Consider the following 18,943-nt stretch of genomic DNA (forward strand, 5'->3'; position numbering starts at 1 on the left):
GCTTGAAATTTTCTGATAAACAGAAAATCAATTGACTGCTTAGTCTTGTTCTTCTTTGCAGATTATTTTCTCTTTAAAGAGAAACTTGTTTCATGTTGTTTTCAGAAAGACAATAACACTCAGTTTGAATTAAAAAAATTTTTTTTTAGTACTTCAGTGTTATGGAACTTCTTGAATCTATTGATATGATGACTCGAAATCTGCCGTACAGGAAGTACAGACCTGAAGTTCCGTTGCACAACAATGCCAAGACATGGTAGGCCACCTCAGACTGAAAATGATTTGTTGGTTATTCACTTGAAATAATTAACCAAGGGATTGTTTGCTGTGTAAGGAGGGCAGAATTAATTTCCTTCTGAAACAGTATTCTCTGTTGGGTTTAGTTTTTTTTCTTAAGATAGGAGTATTAAGTAAACACTGTTGAGGACCTCAAGCCAAAGGTGAGTTCACAGTATTTGAAATCCTGGACTTGCTGTTTTTAAAGACTTTATAAGAAGTATAAGTGATAGTATGTTAATATCCTGACACTATTTTAATGAAGGAAACCCCATTATGTGCTAGGTGCTGTTACGAGAACATAACTATTATCTAAAAATAGGCAAGCCTTTTAAAAAAGATTTCTTTTCACAAGATTCCTTACAAACATATTTTGATTATTTGGTTGCAAAAGTGAATATATTTGTGGGTACTTTTTGTACAGGGTTACTTTTTGATTTTAGGAAATAGCAACCTGTCAACTTTTTGCGTGGGAAAAATATTTTAAACTTCTGTTACTGATCAGAAATGTGGTATTAAACAAGGGATTAAATTTTTTCATGACTTGAGGTTGTATTCAGTGGGAGTCTGCATAGCTGTAGGTGTCTTTTAAATATACCAAAATAAATGCAAACTATACTTTTTTTTTAAGGTGGAAATATGTTATTTATGGCATTCTTGAAGTAAATGTTCAACCTAAGCTCCAAATGTGGTCATGGGAACATATTCGTTATCACAGGAAACAAGTGAAGAACTACAAAGAGATGTATAAAACAAAGATAACATCCAAAAAACCTAATGAAGAGATCTTAAAAGTGTTGGAGGTTAGAATTTTTCCATTAAAGGTTTAAATATTGTTCCTCTCCCTGTTTTCTTAATCTTAAATGTTTACATGTTCCTAAGTCAGTACTAAGTTAAAATAAAATTTTTAGTGGCTAGACTTGCAACTCCATCAGCACCTTTCTCTGTGAAAGCTAAATACAGTAACAAATATATTAGACTTTTTATTTTATTAATGACTGCAGTGAAGAAAAAATTACTGATGTGTGCTTTTTTTGTCCCAGGTTTGTTTTAAGTTTTCAGCTTAAATTAACTTGGTTTGCACTGAAATAGGTGCTTGTTGTAATTTCCTGTAAAACCAAGCCATGAAATCTAACCAAATGAAATTGTCAAAAAATAATTCTTACCTCCTTTCTAGGAATTTGAAAAGGCCTTGGATATTTTTAACATCACTCTAGCAAGGCAACAAGCGGAAGTTGAGGTAAAGTTTCATCATTTAAATTAGTCTAAGAATAACTGCAGCATGAGGTTGTCAAGATTTTAGGCAGATACATTTTACTTCTAGTTCTGTTTTCCTTGTATTTCACTTATGTCATTATAAGGCATAGTTAGTTTCGGCTTGTCATTAAATAAAACTGAAGTAGCACCGTGTACTGCTTCTTTGAATAACTGATCTGGGCTAAATTTCTTTCTGCTTTTGGCAAGGAAGGCCTGCAGTGGAAAATATGGTCAAAGGATGGTAGGATAAGTCAAGTTGGAATTGATTATACCCAAGCCTTCAGGTTTGGTTTTTTCCTTCCCTCTACAATCTAGATTCTTAGTTTGTTCCTTTCCTTCCTGATACCTTATAATCCAGGCTGAACACTTGTATGCATGTTGACCTTTTGTTACTGTTGGCAAATGTTATTTGGAATAAATCAAATGCTGAATCAGTTTAAGTAGATAATAATAATTAGGCAAGGTAATGTGACTTGAGTAGTTACACTTAATTTGTTATCCTTTTTTTTCCTAGTTTAGTGTACTGCTTAGTTTTTAATTTAGTGTCTGAGCGTCATCCCAGGAGATTGAGGTAAAATCTGTATAGGTTTTCTGAAATTGGTGAAGGGTTCTTTCTCCATTAATAATATGATTGAAAGTATGCAGAATATGAAGTTTAGCATCTGAAATAATGTATTAATAATTGAACTTAATGTTAATAGTTTATGTCAGTGCTTGAAAGATGGTTTTGGGTTGTTTTTTGGTTGAGTCTACCAAGTATGGTCTGAACTCAGTTGCTGCAGTGATAAATATGGTGCTTCTAAACCAATACTCTACACAGGAACCAATAATTGTGATTTTTTTTTCCTTCTAAATTGTCTGTATGCACACCCATCTTTGGATGTTTATGTGATAATTATTCAGACTCTTTCACGGCCCTTCTCTTCAGTTCTTTGGCTAAATTGGAGTGCTTTTCACAAGAAGAGAGAAGGGATTTGATTTCTTGTAGTTAGTTTTGGCTTGTTTTTAATCTTGTACTGTATAGTTTCTTTTGGTTTTATCTTTTTCTCCCTACTCTTTGCAAGGTGAGGGAAGTCCCGAAGAATTTCCTGTCTGATTTTATTCTTCTTTTCTGACCATATGCTTCCAAAAGCTTGTCATATTGCATTCCTGACCACCTTATAGTCCTGAGTTATATTACAGGTTTCTGTAGTGCTTAGAAGTAGATTGCAAGCAAATGAATTTTAATTTGTTTCAGCTTTAAACCATGCATTTGAAAAGTGTTAGAAAAGCATCTTGAAAGATCTGGTAGCTAAGTCTCTGAATTTATTTCCAAATATTGAAAATCAGGTCACAGTGATTATAAACTGTGTTCTACCTCTATCTATCTGCCAGAATCTGTCATATTGTTATCAAGTCATATCTCAGAAAAGGATCTGAAAGGACTTGTTATAGGCAAATCTCCTGCTAGCTTGGTATCCTGACAGTTACCCCTAAGTCTACTGGGAATTTAAAGGAGCACCCTTTAGATAAAGGACTGTAGTGTTTGTTAGACTTTATTGCTTTTTAAAAACATAAGTTAGAGTTGAATTTCAAGAGCTTGCTTTTCTCTAGACCTTGAAAACAAGCTTCCCAGAACTCACATATGTGAACACAGTACCATCTAATATTCTGCGAATTCTGTACTAAAAAATTTATATTACAAACCCTAGGCCACGTTTAAATCTTTATCACTAGTGCAATAGGTACCAAACAGCAGCTTCAATGAACTGCATCAATTCTCTGTGTCAGATAGTTTGAAAAATTTTTGTTGTTTTCAATCTAGGGTAGAGGATTCATCTATCAGAATACAGGATGACATTCTTGTTGCTTTTTCGGTTGTTGTGTAATGATGTTTTGATGTGCTAGAGCAAGTCTTGGATCTATGTTTTTCTTAAGAAAATGAAGAAAGGAACATGAGGGAAATTACTTGGTTAAATATGTTTTTGAAATTTCAGGCGACTAAAGCTGGATTAAAAATCTACAGACCAGGAGTAAAACAAGATGATGAAAATTCTGGTGGCTGGTTTAGTTGGATATGGAGCTGGTCAGGTGAAAAAAAGCATGAAGAAAAACAAGAAGTAAAGGGTTCAAGTATGTTCATTTTAGCATATTTTTTTCTATTACTTAAAGTTACTTGTTAGAATTATAGGATGGAATGAATGGAACTTGGTGTTTTTGGATTACTGATATTTAGATTTTTCTCTTAGCCTTTTTGGGCTGATAGAATTAATTGCCTGTTACAGAGGTATCTTACAATTCTTTCCATAGATCTGTCATACTTTGGGAGACTCAAGACTTTGCTTTAAACCTCAGGGTTTTTGCTTTTACTAATTTAGGACAATAACAGTATTAGTTGTATGCTACAGACCTATGAAGCACTGGAAAGTGTACAACAGTGTTTGCTTGTTTCAGATACCTGTAGTGAGTTTAACTAACCTCTTGCAATGCTACAGGCCTTGAAGAGCTGATGACACTTGAAGAGAAGGCTAAACTTTACGCAGCTATTGGATATAGTGAAACAGCTGTGGATCCAACCCTTCCAAAATCAGTAAGTCATAACCGACTACAGTACCAAACAATTGATGGCTTTAGGTGCTAATAAAGATCAAAAGATGATAGAAAGTCACTTTTATAATTATTTGAAGCTTTGTCTCTGTATTTGATTACTGTTCTTCCACTCTTTAAAGTTACTGCACGATGGCTTTGTGCAGAGCAGAGGATTCTTAGGTGTAGTTTCAGGACAGTGGTTATAGAATTTACTCTGGATGTTCTCAAGCTGGAATAAAATCATATAAGTAGTGTATTGTTGTTTAAAATAGGAAATGTTTCATGTTCCCACTCATAATATTCAGAAACTTTTTAAGAAACTGCACAAAGTGATTTACTGCAATCTTAAATATGATTGATAGTACATGAGGTAGATTAAGTGAGTATTAGGAAAGAGCAGATTGAAGGACCGTAGTGGGGAAGAACGACGTTTCGGAACTATTCAGAAAGTCCGCTAAGTTACATTTGTGAGATACCATGCACAGTAGAGTCAGCTGCCTTCTTGCTCTACATCTGAGCTTTATCTCAAAATGTGGTGTAGAGACACCAAAGGTGTTTTTAAGCATCATTTACTCTAACTGTAACCCTGCCTCTTTGTAGAATCATTTTTACATCAGTTAGGATACAGCAGAAAAAGAATATCAAACAGTTCCTTGTCTGTCGTTGTCACCTCTTCATAAACTATATGGAAATGTATATTAACATATTTTATAATCCACTGTTGTTTCTCCTGCTTATTTAGTATGAAGCCATGAAGTTCTCTGTGAAGTTATTAAGCATGTCTATATCAATAAGAGAAAACAAGCAAACTCCAGAGCTGGTTGAATTTGCATTAACTGGCTTGAGTACAGTATTTACTCAACGACCAGGTGCACAAGCAATAAGGTGAACATTCTTTATTATACTGTTTACTCCTCATGAAATGTCAATGCTAATGCTAATAGGCATGTTAAGGCTCTTTTATGATGTTTAACTTCCAATTTTTCACTGTCATTTCTTGTGAAGTCTAGGAGCAGAATCATCCTGCAACCGATGGACAAAGTGAATGTTTTTCCAAGATTAAGTTCTCTTAATCTTCAGAAATTTTATTGCTGAAAGATATTTTCTCCTTTTATTCCAGTTTAACATTGCTGTGTACAATCAATCCACTTAGTGATGTGTTTCTTGCTTTGGAAAGTGACTGCTACTCCTTTTGAAACTTAATCTGAGCAAGGTGATCTTGTAACTGTTTGTAGGCATTGAACATGACTGAAAAGTTCTGGAGTTTTCAGTGGAGTTTTTGGATTTGCGGAAGGAAGCTGTAACTGATTGTTTTGGCTCGGTTTTGTGCTCTCGCATTAGATGATCAAAGGCAGCAATATGAAATATTTTCATTTCAAATGTAATGACTTAAAAATCTGGGGACAGTAGCCTTCCTGTTTTAAACTTTGTTCCCTTCTACTTTGGGGGACATTAGTATAGTCTGTGTATGATACTAAGATACTTTTGATCTTGCACCTTTTCTATTTATTCTCCTGTACATCTAAATGGCCCTTATAATGCTTTCATATTGAGAAAAAGGGAAGAAAATGCATTTTTGCAGTGAAACCCTTTCTTTGAGCATTGGGAGATAAAGATCTTCAACTTAGAGTTGTTAGAGGTACCTGGGATATTGAAAAAAAGTAAGTCAAACTCATAAAAAATACTTCCTCAGAGTAATGAGGCTTGTGCTCCTCTTGTGGTCATTCTTTTATTTCTGTGTTGGAACCCTTCCCTCTGCTATATCTCTATTCCTTGGTATGAACTGTTGTTGTAGAGATGGACACAACACACCATGTAGTGTTCTGTGTGTTCTAATATGTTTCAGACACTTTATTGCAACTGCACAGACACTTTGTAGTATTAACCCAACAATACTTAAGAACGGTATAGGCTAAGGGGTGGTTTTACACTTTGTCCATTGGTCATCTTTTTCCGCCTTCTTCTTGTCTCTGGACAGTCTGCACCTGGACTTCATTATCACCCTGTACAGGAGCTTGTTGCAAGTGATTTTCCTACCTCAAGGGAATGCAGGAATGTTGTCATAGTCTATTTCTTCAGTCATCATGACCGGGTTGCTAGCAGACATGCTGCATACCCCTACAATGAACTATGCTTTCCTGAGCTTATACTATAGAATTCCCATTGGCATGTCTCTTCCCTGACCTAGCACCAGTTCTCATGAAAAGTATAGGAAGTTGTCCTGGTTTCGGTCAGGATGGAGTTAACTTCTTTTGTAGCAGCGGATGGAATGCTGTGTTTGAGAGTTAAAATGAAAGCAGTGCTGGTAACACCCTGATGTTTTTAGTTGTGGTCAAGCAGTCAAGGACTTTTTCAGTTCTTCATATTTCTCTATTAATGAGAAAGGAGGGGATGAAGCCAGGACAGGTGACCCAAACTGGCCAAAGAGAGTATTCCATGCCAATTACGTCATGCTCAGGATAAAGGGGGGCTGGTGGGAGGAGGAGCAGGCGGCTCCAGGACGGGTGGTTTTTGGGGGACGGTCGGGTTCTGGCACGGCTCTGGGTGGCACAGCCTGAGTTGTGTGAGAAACTGCATTGTGTATCAACAGTTTCGTATATTTTTCGCTCTGAAGTCCTGTTAGCATTGTGATATTTTACCTTTCTGCTGTTTTAGTAAACTATCCTTATCCCAACCCACGGGCTTTTGGTTTCTCGGTTTTGGGGTTGTTATTTGCCCCTTGCTTTTCCCTTCCCTTGCGTCACCCCCATCTCCCCTCTCTTCTCCCCCTCCTTTTTTTCTTTCAAGAGCAGGCAGCTGTGTGGCTCTCGGCTCTCAGCCGGGGTAAAACCATGACAGAAGTGAATAACTTGGACCCCAATATCCTTAGACTGTCTTTACCCTATTTGAGATACGGTAGATATGTTGTTCTTCAGCCTGTTCATCATAGTCTTACCGTTATTGTACCTAGCCAGATGGGTATTACATCTGACCATGTTGTTGGCCTTTCTTTACAGGTTTGAAACAAAAATTACCTCACTTGAAGTTACAGGCATGTCCCGGGAGAAGTGTACGCCCTGTCTCCTATCTTCTCGAACTGTTTATTCGGACAAGAGTACCTCACTTTTAAGTATAATGTTTGAGACTAATCCTTTGGATGAGAAAGCAGATCAGAGGCTTAGAATAGAATCACAGCCACTGGAAATAATATATGATGCAGTAAGTAAATATTTAAATAAGGTATAACTATTAAAAAAATCTTTCTTAATAGTAAATTTGCCATGTATTATTTTTGCTTTATTTTAACAGATGACAATAAATAACTTAGTGGATTTCTTCAGGCCTCCAAAAGATGTACATTTAGAGCAGTTGACATCAGCAACTCTGATGAAGCTTGAAGAGTTCCGTGAAAAAACATCAACAGGCAAGTGCTGAAAGCTCTTCAGATTGCAAACTCAAATTGTTGATTCTAGGAGTATTAAAATATTGTATCTTTCCGTATGGAGATACATGGATCCAAGTCATAGCTTTCGAACACAACACCAAAAGAAATAAAATTTTTCAATCTCATTACAAAGCACTTATTCCAGATATTAGATAATTTTATGTCTGTATATTTTTCAACTTGAACTCTTTGTAAAATATGTTCCATACCCTGAGATACCAATTCAGTGTTTATTTTGTTTTACTCCTTGCAAAGTTAAAAACAGTTTACTTCCAATGTTTTCTGTTTTGTTCTAAATGACCTTACTTGTTCCGTGCACTTTTTAAAAACTGATACTGAGTTGTTAGTCATGTAATGAAGCGCTAAAGCCTTCACAGAGGTGTTACTTTCTATAGGTGTTTTCCACTTTATTCCTTGATGAATATTGATTTTGTTCTGAATTTACTTAGATCAGGTCATATAAACTATATTTGTTTTTCTGGCTACTCAGTGTTAAAGCCATTCCTCTGGTTTTCATTTCATCTTAGCTTTTTATCTCTAGAGATCTTGTAAAATGGTAAATACTTACAGAGACTAGCATAGTGATTTCAGGATTTAATTTATTCCAGTAAGGATGTCAGAGGCTTTCTAAATCAGAGGGTGTCCAGTGCAACAACATGTCTCTGAATGTGTATGGGAGGGGATGGCAAGGGTAAATTTCCTATGTAATTTTTTTAAATTAGAGTTAAAAAGTCAGTATTTTTTAACCTCATTTACATTTATAACCTATTAATATTTAATTAATACATTTTTAAAAATCTGAATATGCCGTGAATATGCTTTTCTCAAGCCCATCAAGTACTGGTTATATTTCTATTCGTTAGTCCTTAATTAAACGGTTCAACCATAAACAAGAGAAGAACTAATGTCAGATTAGTTCTAACAGTTGACAGTTAAATAGATCAACTTACTTGGCTCTTCTTTCAGAAACTTCTTTGGCAATAGCGAATATATTCCTGAGATTTGATAAAGATTTGCTTAGATTCAGTATGCTGGTTTCTCCGCTCATTATCAATGAATACTCTTGTTTCTGATGGTTATTAATTATTTTGTGGAAATATGACATCATGCTATGTGTCTATACTTTAAGCACAGCATTACTTTACCAATGGTTCTTACCTTCACAAGAATGCTGATTTGCCCATAGTAATTTAAAAGCTTGTTCCACTTCCAAATGAGAAGCTTGATGGAAATTTCTAAGAATATGCTGTGCATTGCTGGTAAAATTTAGGCTGAAACTTAAAAAATTCCCAGGAGATTTTTTTTTTAACATCTTTGTCAGTGACACAGACAGTGGGGGTTCAGTCCACCCACCCTCAGGAAATTTGCTGACAATGCAACCTGTGTGGTGTGATCGACACTGCTTGGGGGAGGGGATGCCATCCAGAGGGACCTTGGCGGGCTTGAGATGTGGGCCTGTGTGAACCTCATGAAGTTCAACAAAGCCAAGTCAAGGTCCTGCACGTGGGTTGGGGCAATCCCAAGCACAATTACCAGCTGCACTGAGAACAGATTGAGACCAGTCCTGTTGGACGAAAAGCTCAACATGAGCCAACAATATGTGCTCACAGCCCACAAAGCCAACCCTTTGCAATCAAAAGCAGCGTGGCCAGCAGGTTGAGTGAGGTATTCTGCCCCTCCGCTCTGGTGAGACCCCACCTGGAGCACTGTGTCCAGCTCTGGGGTCCCCAGTACAAGACAGACATGGACGTGTTGGAGTAACTCCAGAGGAGGGCCACAGTCAGAGCTCTGTAGTACCTCTCCTTTGAGGACAGGTTGAGAGAGCTGATCTTGTTTAACCAGGAGAAAGGAAGGCTCCAGGGAGACCTTACTGCAGCCTTCCAGTGCCTGAAGGGGGCTTGCAAAAAAGCTGAACAGGGACTGTTTACAAGGGAATGGATGTAGTCTTTAAACTAAGAGGGCGTAGATTGAGACTAGATATAAGGCAGAGATGCTTCTCTGTGAGGGTTGTGAGGCACTGGAACAGGTTGTCCAGAGAGGTTGTGGATTGCCTAATCCTTGGAAGTGTTCAATTAAATCTCTGAATCCTCAGAGCACAGTGTGTTAACTCAGCAATTTCAAAGTTGTAGTACCCATTCCAGTTCTTACTGCATCTCTGCTCAGTGTGAAACCTTTTCGGATTTGCATGCGTCATGTTGCTGTCTCTATCCATTACCGCGTTTGCTATCACAATTTCATCTACTTCATGCTTCTTTAAAGACTGCCTATAATTATTGGTTCAGAAGAAATATGAAGAGCATCTGAATTTAGTTATATAGCATTCACACAGCTTATTTAAAGTTCAGCTTGAATGTCTTTTTGTAGCTTCTTCTAATTCCATAACATCTACATGGATTACTTTATATTTTCTAAATATATTGTTTTTCAGGTCTGTTGTATGTTATTGAAACCCAGAAAGTTCTTGACCTCAAAATTAACCTCATGGCTTCATACATCATTGTTCCACAAAAAGGATTCTATGACTGTACGTCAAATATACTGCTTCTGGATCTTGGTAGTCTTAATGTACGTATTTACCTAATGAAGTACCTAGAAGAAAATGCTAGTTTGGCTTCTATGTGATTTCCAGTTTCTTAATTTGTATTTTGTGGTGCTGGTTAAGTAAAAGTTTCTCTTAGTTTTATGCATTAGTATTTATTTTAAATTGCTCTCCTGTCAAGGTAGAACTCTTTTCAGCCAAAAGAATTCTTAGAAAACAATTCTCCCGTGGAATGAAATGACTCTTCATACTTTGAATTGTTACAGCTATCAATTTTTTGCCTTAGAGTACAAAATATGAACTTTTTTTAACATACATAATTAAATGGTCATCTTATCTTTTAATATTACTTCTGTTACCAATTACCTTTTGGTGACTCCGTTTACTTTAAAATGAGGAAAGTAAGCAAACTGACAGTTTGAGATATTTTTGTGATACTTTATACAGAGGAAGAGTCAAAAAAGGTAGTTTAATAGTGTATTAAAAATTATAATTTAGCACTACAAAATGATAGAAGAGACTGTTCTGAAATATTATTCGCAATCTTCTTACTTATTGGTGAACGTGTGTTCTTTCAGGACAGATGATCTTACATGTATGTAGGCAATTTTATTTTTTTTTAGCTTGTATGCAGGGTAAGAATGATTCTGCCACTTAACTATCTCTTTAGGTGGCCTTATCTGCTTTTTTTTCATAAGAACGTATTTAAAAGCTCAAAATCTCTAAAGTGAAGTGTGTTTTCTGTGTCTCTGTCACAGAAAGACAGAATGATTATTATATTATTAATTTAATAAACATTAATAAGGTCACCCCTCAGTCTTCTCTTCTCCAAGCTAGAGAAGCCCAGGTCCCTCAGCCTCTTCTCATAAGGAAGATGTTCCACTCCCTTAATCACCTTGGTGGCCCTGCACTGGACTCTTCCGAGGAGTTCTGTGTCCTTCTAGAACTGAGTGGCCAGAACTAGACACAATATTCCAGGTGTAGTCTCACCAGGGCAGAGTAGAGGGGTAGAAGGACCTCTCTTGATTTACTAACCACCCCCCTTCAAATACACCTCAGGATGCCACTGGCCTTCTTAGCCATGAGGGCACATTGCTGACCCATGGTCATCCTGCTGCCCACCAGGTCCCTCTCACCTAGACTGCTCTCCAACAGGATTGTCCTCAACCTATACTGGTACCTGGGGTTGTTCTTGCCTAGATGCAAGACCCTACACTTGCCCTTGTTAAATCTCATTAAAATTCTTCCCACCCAACTTTCCAGCCTGTCTGAGTCTTGCTGAATGGCAGCACAGACCTCTGGTGTGTCAGCTACCCCTCCCAGTTTTGTGTCATCAGCAAACTTGCTAACTGTACTCTATTCCCTCATCCAGGTGATCAATGAATATATTGAACAGTACAGGTCCCAGTACCAACCCCTAAGGGACTCCACTAGACACAGGCCCCCAGCTAGACTCTGTCCCATTGATAAAAACTCGCTGGCTTCTTCCCTTCAACCAGCTCTCAATCCACCTCACTACTCTACTGTCCAGATCACACTTCCTCAGTTTAGCCACGAGGATGCTGCGGAAGATGGTGTCAAATGCTTTACTGAGATCAAGATAGACCACATCTACTACCCTACCATCATCTGTCCACCTGGTTATATCCTCCTAAAAGGCTCTCAGATTAGTGAAACATGACTTTCTCTTGGTAAAACCATGTTGACTGCTCCTAAGAACCCTCTTATCCTTGATGTGACTAGAGACAGCACAAAGGATAAGTCTTTCCATCACCTTTCCAGGGATGGGAGTGAAGCTGACCCGTCTGTAGTTACCTGGGTTCTCCTTCTTGTCCTTTTTGAAGACTGGAGTAACATTTGCTTTCCTCCAGTCCTCAAGCACCTCTCCCCTTTCCCAGGATTTAGCAAAGATGATGGATAGTGGCCTAACAGTGACTTTCGCCAGCTCCCTCCGCACCGTTGTGTGCATCCTGTCAGGACCCACGAATATATGGATGTCCAGATGGCTTAATTCATCTTTGATCCAGTCCTTATCAACCAAGGCAGGCACATTTTTTATCCTGTCTTCCTCCAGGGCTCCAGCCATTTGGGGCTCCTGTAAACAGTCTCCAGCAGAATAGACAGAGGCAAAGAAGGCATTCAGTAACTCCGCCTTCTTACTTTCCTCAGTCACCAGGGCACCCACCGTATTCAGCAGAGGGCCTACATTGTCTCTAGCATTAGTTTTTGTCTCCAATAGTAGCCCTTTCTGTAGTCCATGGCCTGACTTGCAAGGTTTAATTCCAAAGAGGCCTTAGCTTTCCAAGTTTCCACCCTACATGCCCTGACAACAGTCTTATATTCCTCCCAAGTGGAATCCCAAGTGGAATATCCCTTCCTTCCATGACCTGTAGACTCTCTTCTTCCACTTGAGTTTGCCCTGTTTGTCCATGCAGGTCTTCTGCCTCCTTTTCTTGACTTCTTTCCTGTTGGGATGCTTTGATCTTGAGCTTGGAAGAAGTGGTTCTTGAATATGGTCCAAATATCTTGGGCCCCTTTTCCTTGGGACACCCTGTCTCATGGTGTTTTCCCCAGTAATTGCCTGAAAAGGCCAAAGTTGGCCCTGCTGAAGTCCAGGGTTGCAGTCCTACTTCCTATTCCCTTTCTACCGCTTAAGGTCCTGAACTCCACCATCTCATGGTTGCTGCAGTCCAGTCTACCCTCAACCTTCACCACTTCAACCAGTCCTTCCTTGTTAGTATGAGATCCAGCAGTGCCCCTCTCCTACTAGGCTTATCCACTATTTGCATTAGGAATTTATCGTCAATGCACTGGAGGAGCCTCCTGGACTGTGAGCAGTTGGCTGTGCAGGCCTTTCAGCAAATATCTGTGTAGTTAAAATCCCCCATAAGAACCAGGGCCTGTGGTTGCAAGGCTATTGTCAGCTACTATCCTTCATTTAAAGGTGAGGACAGCCACGTTTCTTCAGGGTTGAGTAGCAGAGATGGTACATACAAATATGAAATTAAAAAAAAAAAAAGGCATCTGAAAGCTGAGTTAAAGGCATGTTGGCTGAAATTAAAGACTTTGAACATTGATGATGAAAAGTTCAAACCCTCTTTTCCCTTTTACTCTGTTTGACTAATATTTAATAGGGCAATGTCACAACTAAGTTCAGCAGGATTCAAAAATAGATTTTGTGTTTCTGAGGTGACTAATGCAGTAATATTTTAACATATAAAATCTCCAGTTATTCTACTAATTACAAAGAGCTTGAGATTTTATACTTCAAAATATGAGTCACTTACTAAGGGAAAATATTACATACAAAATATATTGCATAAAACTTCATAGATTTTACTTTTATTTTTTTTCTTTCCTTGAAAAAGAAATCAAGTTTAATACTCTCCATTGCTATTTTTTATACAGGTTACTAATTCTAGTTCTCTTCTGTCATATTTGTAAGGTCTAGCCCTTACAATAAGGACTTTTATCATGGTAGGATTAAGTATTTGTAGAATTATTGTTTTGAACATTTAAAAAATTGATTTATGCCTTTTTGTTACTGTTTTTAAGATGAAAAGCAAAAGTCGTTCTGATTTGTCAGAACTCAAAGTTGGACAAAGCACTATTGAGGATATAATGTCAAGAGCTTATGACAGTTTTGATGTCCAGCTCAGCAGTATACAGTTACTGTACAGCAAATATGGTAAGTAGTCATGAAAGTAATTTTTCTCTATGTGAGTAAAAATATTTTTGTGGTTGATGTGCTTTTATATTTTTAACTGAAGCAGTGGAGGATCTTTGGAACATACTTCTTATGTTCTAAACTCAGTCCTATGACGTTTTATGGATTTCTAAAACATACTTTAAAGCCTTAGATTCCAACCTTAAATAAACACTTAAAAAAAATCCTTTGTTTTTGAAGACATCTTACTTAATGTGTTGCACAATAAATATGACTGTAATTTATGATATTTTCCTTCAGTGCTTTTTCCTTGCTTTCCTCCCAGTTTAAAGCACAATTCACTTGAAATGATAGGCTTGATCATTTTGTGAAGGTAAAAATATTATCAGAATCCCTTATTCAAGAAAACGTAAAGGTTTGATGTAACGAATGCTACAGGGTCATAACCAGGGAAGTGTTAAGAACTTAATTCTTAACCCTCTTACTCTTGAGGGGAATCCAGACCCTAAACTTCCAGTAGCATATATGTTAAGAATTGGGCCCTTAGAACTCTGCAACAGGAATGGGGTAGCTGTTGAGATGTGAGCAGTAGAAATTACTAAGTATTGTGAAGTTTGAATCTTCTAAAACTCATCACTTGAGTTTTAGAAGTATATACTAATATCAGATACTTTACACCTGTGATCTGTGCAATGAGAAGGAATCTCTTCCAGTGGTTAAAGCGGTAGGTTTTCTTTGCTTTTCTAGATGAGAACTGGCAAGAGGCTCGGAAGCTGAAGTGTTCATCTCAACATATCTTGCAGCCTTTGGATGTAAAAGTGGAATTTAGCAGGGCGATGGTTGTTTCAGATGCAAGAATGCCCAAGTATGTATTTTTTTCCTATTTTGAAATTTTATGGTAAATTAATTTTTTTTTGGGGGGGGAGAATCAAAGATCTAATGATACTAGCATTATTTTACATCAATTCTGTGTGAATCTTAGAAATAAATCACACTCACCAGGCAAAATGGAGAAAAATTTAAGAAGCTGCCAGATACTGAAGAGGTGATAGAATTTTATATTATTATAACATAATTATGTGTAATATAAGGATACTAATACCTGTTCTAAATAGGTGTTCTAATAGCTACATTTCAGTTCTTATTTAAAATAGCATGGAGCAAAAAATCTGAACTCACAAAGTCTGTTTTATAAACAGTGCAGAAGTAGTCTGAAATGTGCTGTCACCCCCATCTCTCTCACTTGATGTTGTTCATTGTGTTTCTTAACCTACTAGAGATCACTTTTCTGGGAAACAGCTCTTAACAAATTGAGTTTGCCCTTAGACAAAAAAAATATTGATCATGGAAATTCAACTTGATCAAAATAAAATCTTTGTTAGTATTAATGGTGAAACGTTGATGCTAAAGATAAACAAGTCAAATGGCAAAAATTAATTTTGCCTGTATTTTGGAAAGCACATCTTCACTAATGTCTGATTGGACCTAAAAAATCTGATCAGTTTTGATGTACTTGCACACTAATGCAGTAGAAGGTAACTTAATTTATCAAGTCATTTATAAGCCTCATATTTGTATGCTACGATAAAATAGCATCTGCTTATTTCACTCTTGACACTGTTGGAAGTTCAGATGTTAGCTAGACAGTTCAGAAAATTAATGGCATAAAAATAGACCTAGGCTGTTGCAGGAAATTGTTTAGTACAGTCAACAAGATCAAGAGTCTATTTCTGAAGTAAAAGAACTATGAAGAATGTTGGATTTGCCTAGTCAGAAAAAAAGCCCTAAAAATAACGTATCTCACCAGAGTTGTGTACTCTGAATGCAGACCAGTGATTGCATGGTATAATGGTGCCACCTTCTGGAAAGCTGAGAAATAAGCTTCTAAATTTTGATGCTTGACTTTACAAAACATCTTATTCTTTCCCTTCTTACTTTTTCTCTGTTTGTTGAAGGAGGTGAGGTAAGGGAAATAGAACTCACAGGAATCTGTCTTGTTATGATAGAAAGTCCAGACAGGAAAACGAGATTTCATTTCTGTGGTTGTGTAACAGAACATAGTTTTGATGTAGTTTGCCATCAACATGTCTCTGAGTTATGCTAGTATATGCTGGATTAAGCTGTGTCTGCTCTTAATAAGAACACCTGGTGCAGTATTGTAGTACTACCTCTCTAACTATCTTGTCTATCAAGTGTGCTTCTCCTTTTGGGAGTTTATGCATCTAGACTGATTTGGGGAAATTTTTCCCTGACTGGATATTATTACTTCATTCCAAATTCTCATACAGTCACTTACTTGACAGCAGGTAGTTTCTGCTTTTGTCTAGAAGTTGGCAAATATTTCTTCCACTGAGATAGTAATATTTCTTGGAGATCAACTGCTGCTTCTTTCTGAGTTTCTGCATTGCCTACAACTATAGGGAATGACACAGATAGCAATTTAGTACCAGGTAAGTCTATACCACCACAATGAGTTACTAATCATAAATAATGCTTAAACCTGAACATAGAGCAAGTAACCATTTTAAAGCTAGCATGTTGATACCATGGCTCAGCAACAGCTGAAGTTGTTCATTTTGTGTCTGGTTCAGTCTCCAAATTTCTACAGCATTTATTCTGCAGAAGGTATTACTGTATTCTGGAGTCACCTACCAGTCTTGAAATTACTAGTACAGCACTTTGCCCTGTTGTGGAGATTCAAACCTTTTTTTTAAGGACTTGCTGCTCTTCCTTCTTGCTTTGAGCTCTTTAAAAGCCTGAAAATCATCAACTTCTGTATAGTATATATCTGATTAGGATTGTATGATAATTATGTAGTGATGTGATTTCAATACAAGTATTTAAATTAAATATACAAACAAAAGGAAACAATTTCTGATTGTGAGGAAAATAGGCTTTATGTAGCTAAATCAGAAGTAAATATTAGAATTTCCAGTCTTGATATGCAAGACATCATATCAAATGGGAATACAAATTATGGTAATAACTGGGTGTTTGCTCGTTAGGTAACATTTCTGTGTGCAATAGAAGTTATATGTATATATAAAAGAATGTGTGTAATGTGTGTTTTTCAGAATGTTAATGTAAAGTTTGAATGGAATAGTTTTGTGAGAATTTTAATTGTTTACAGGTTCAAACTGTCTGGTCAGCTGCCTTTACTTTCTGTACAAATATCAGACCAGAAGTTGACAAGTATCTTGGAGTTAATTGATAGCATTCCTAAGCCAGAAAGTGCTCCTGCTACCAGTTCTCCTCCAAAAATACCTGAGGTAAGACTTTAAAAAAAAAAAAAACTCATTCATAATTTTCAGAAAAATACCTTCTTGCTATTAGCATTGCGCTTTTGAAAGGACCACAAGCATTTACTTGGTATCCCATGAAAAACATAGCTAATTCTCTAAAGCTATAGAGGATTAATTTCCTTGTTAATTAGTTAATCTATTGTGATCTTTACCCAATAATTATGGAATAGTTGCCCAGAGGTTGAATTTAAAGTAAAAAGACATGAAACTTTTACTCTGCTGGAATTACTTTGTAGTTCATATTAATCTCGCTTAACAAAAATACGCACTGTTGTTGAGGATTAATTTAATTGTAGCTTCAAATTTATGCACACGTCAGAGTGCTGCAGACTTTGGTTTCAGCTATTTAGTTTATTGAAGGAAAGGTTGGAACATGTGAATTTTTAAAGTTGAAGTATTATATGGATCTTAGGCAGGAGTTTAACTTTCAAAACCAAAAAACATCCACTCTCTGTGTCTGAAGTTGGCTGAACTGCCTGGAAAAAGTGTCAAACTTCTTTCAAATGCCTACACTGATCTTCCCAGATTTTCTTTATTCAGTTATGCAACATACCTGAGTGGGTGGCATTGTGAAGTGAGTTCTCTCCCTACTTCCCCACCCCTTTTCCTTAGTCAAAAATGGTTTGGGTGAGTGTTTTATGCTTTCTCAACTATTATTCCTAAAATGTATGTTTGTTTTTTTGATATGAGCTCTTTTTTAAAAAAAATAGAAAATGAACTCTGAATTCCTATTTTTTAATATCACTGTGACCTGCATACCATTTAAAAGTATATATCGAGTGAACATTGTTTCCCTTCAACCCGTAGTTCCTGCCATCTCTTCAGTAGTGACATTGAAATTCCAGCTATTCTGACCAGCTCTTTCACTCTTGATAGACTAACAGTATCCACAGTCATGTGGAGATACAAATCTCTCTCTATATGTATATATTGGAGCATAGGAAGTTATATATGTATATAGTGGAGCACAGGAAGTTCCACACCAACATGCGGATAAACTTTTTCACAGTGAGGGTGACAGAGCCCTGGGACAGGCTGCCCAGGGAGGTGGTGGAGTCTCCTTCTCTGGAGATATTCAAGACCCGTCTGGACGCCTATCTGTGCGATATGAGCTGGGGAGCTGCTTTGGCAGGGGGGGTGGACCTGATGATCTCTTGAGGTCCCTTCCAACCCCTACAATTCTATGATTCTGTGATTTTATATGTGTTTTGTGCAACTAATCACAGACAAACTTTCTCTGAGGGTAAGTGATGGCGTTCTAGTTTTACACAAGGAAGAAATACACATAGAAAATAGATTGTTATCCTGTACTTTGTAACATTGCCTAGACCTGAATTTAATCATAAAATATTTTAAGCACAGTAGTTGAATTCTAAGTGACTGATGTGCTTAGTATTACGTGTACATTACTTGTGAAGTACAAAATGAGGTGAGAAAAGACTGTTGAGCCATTGTAAATGTATTTGTGTTATATACTGCATCTACATTAAAATTTGTGGTTAAACCTGTCTGCTCAAGCTTCCGTCTACCGCAGAGAGTGGCAGACTCTAATTGCTGGTATTAAATTCAGTGTATTTGGGTGAATTTTCTGCTTTGGTGTTGGCAGATATACTTCTGTCTTTTCACCCTTGGAGATTTATTGCCATCACATCACTTCAGAACTGAAAAGGATGTGAAATCCATTTTCAGAGCTCTGTGTGTGAGCTTTGTTCTTTACATTTTGAGTTAGTGGAGTAATTGTTCTTGGACTGCAAAAATAGAAGAGTCTTCAGAACGGATCCTTTTAGGTTTTTGCATCCTGCACTTCATTACACTTCAGTGTGGAAGGCTTTACTTCTCATGCTTTGGTACTATGTTGTCAAGTCTCACAGTTTTTTCTCCTTGTTGTCTTAGAATGTGAAAGTGCTATA

At 37.1% G+C, this 18,943-nt stretch overlaps 1 protein-coding gene across 1 annotated transcript in view; it reads left to right on the forward strand.

Annotated features, from left to right (window-relative positions):
* Positions 1–18,943, forward strand: part of VPS13A (vacuolar protein sorting 13 homolog A) — a gene marked incomplete at its 5' end in the record, with an annotated part of 100,106 nt that overhangs the window by 15,512 nt on the left and 65,651 nt on the right. Inside the window, 12 exons of the mRNA XM_084277968.1 lie at positions 150–256; positions 908–1,079; positions 1,454–1,516; positions 3,510–3,645; positions 4,008–4,102; positions 4,844–4,986; positions 7,098–7,299; positions 7,390–7,504; positions 9,954–10,090; positions 13,620–13,752; positions 14,479–14,596; positions 16,862–17,000. Of these exons, the coding sequence (XP_084134094.1) occupies positions 150–256; positions 908–1,079; positions 1,454–1,516; positions 3,510–3,645; positions 4,008–4,102; positions 4,844–4,986; positions 7,098–7,299; positions 7,390–7,504; positions 9,954–10,090; positions 13,620–13,752; positions 14,479–14,596; positions 16,862–17,000 (1,560 nt within the window). The remainder of the gene's footprint in view (positions 1–149; positions 257–907; positions 1,080–1,453; positions 1,517–3,509; positions 3,646–4,007; positions 4,103–4,843; positions 4,987–7,097; positions 7,300–7,389; positions 7,505–9,953; positions 10,091–13,619; positions 13,753–14,478; positions 14,597–16,861; positions 17,001–18,943) is intronic.

The sequence above is a fragment of the Gallinula chloropus genome (assembly GCF_964237585.1).
Source record: "Gallinula chloropus genome assembly, chromosome: Z".
In the NCBI taxonomy this organism is placed as follows: domain Eukaryota; kingdom Metazoa; phylum Chordata; class Aves; order Gruiformes; family Rallidae; genus Gallinula; species Gallinula chloropus.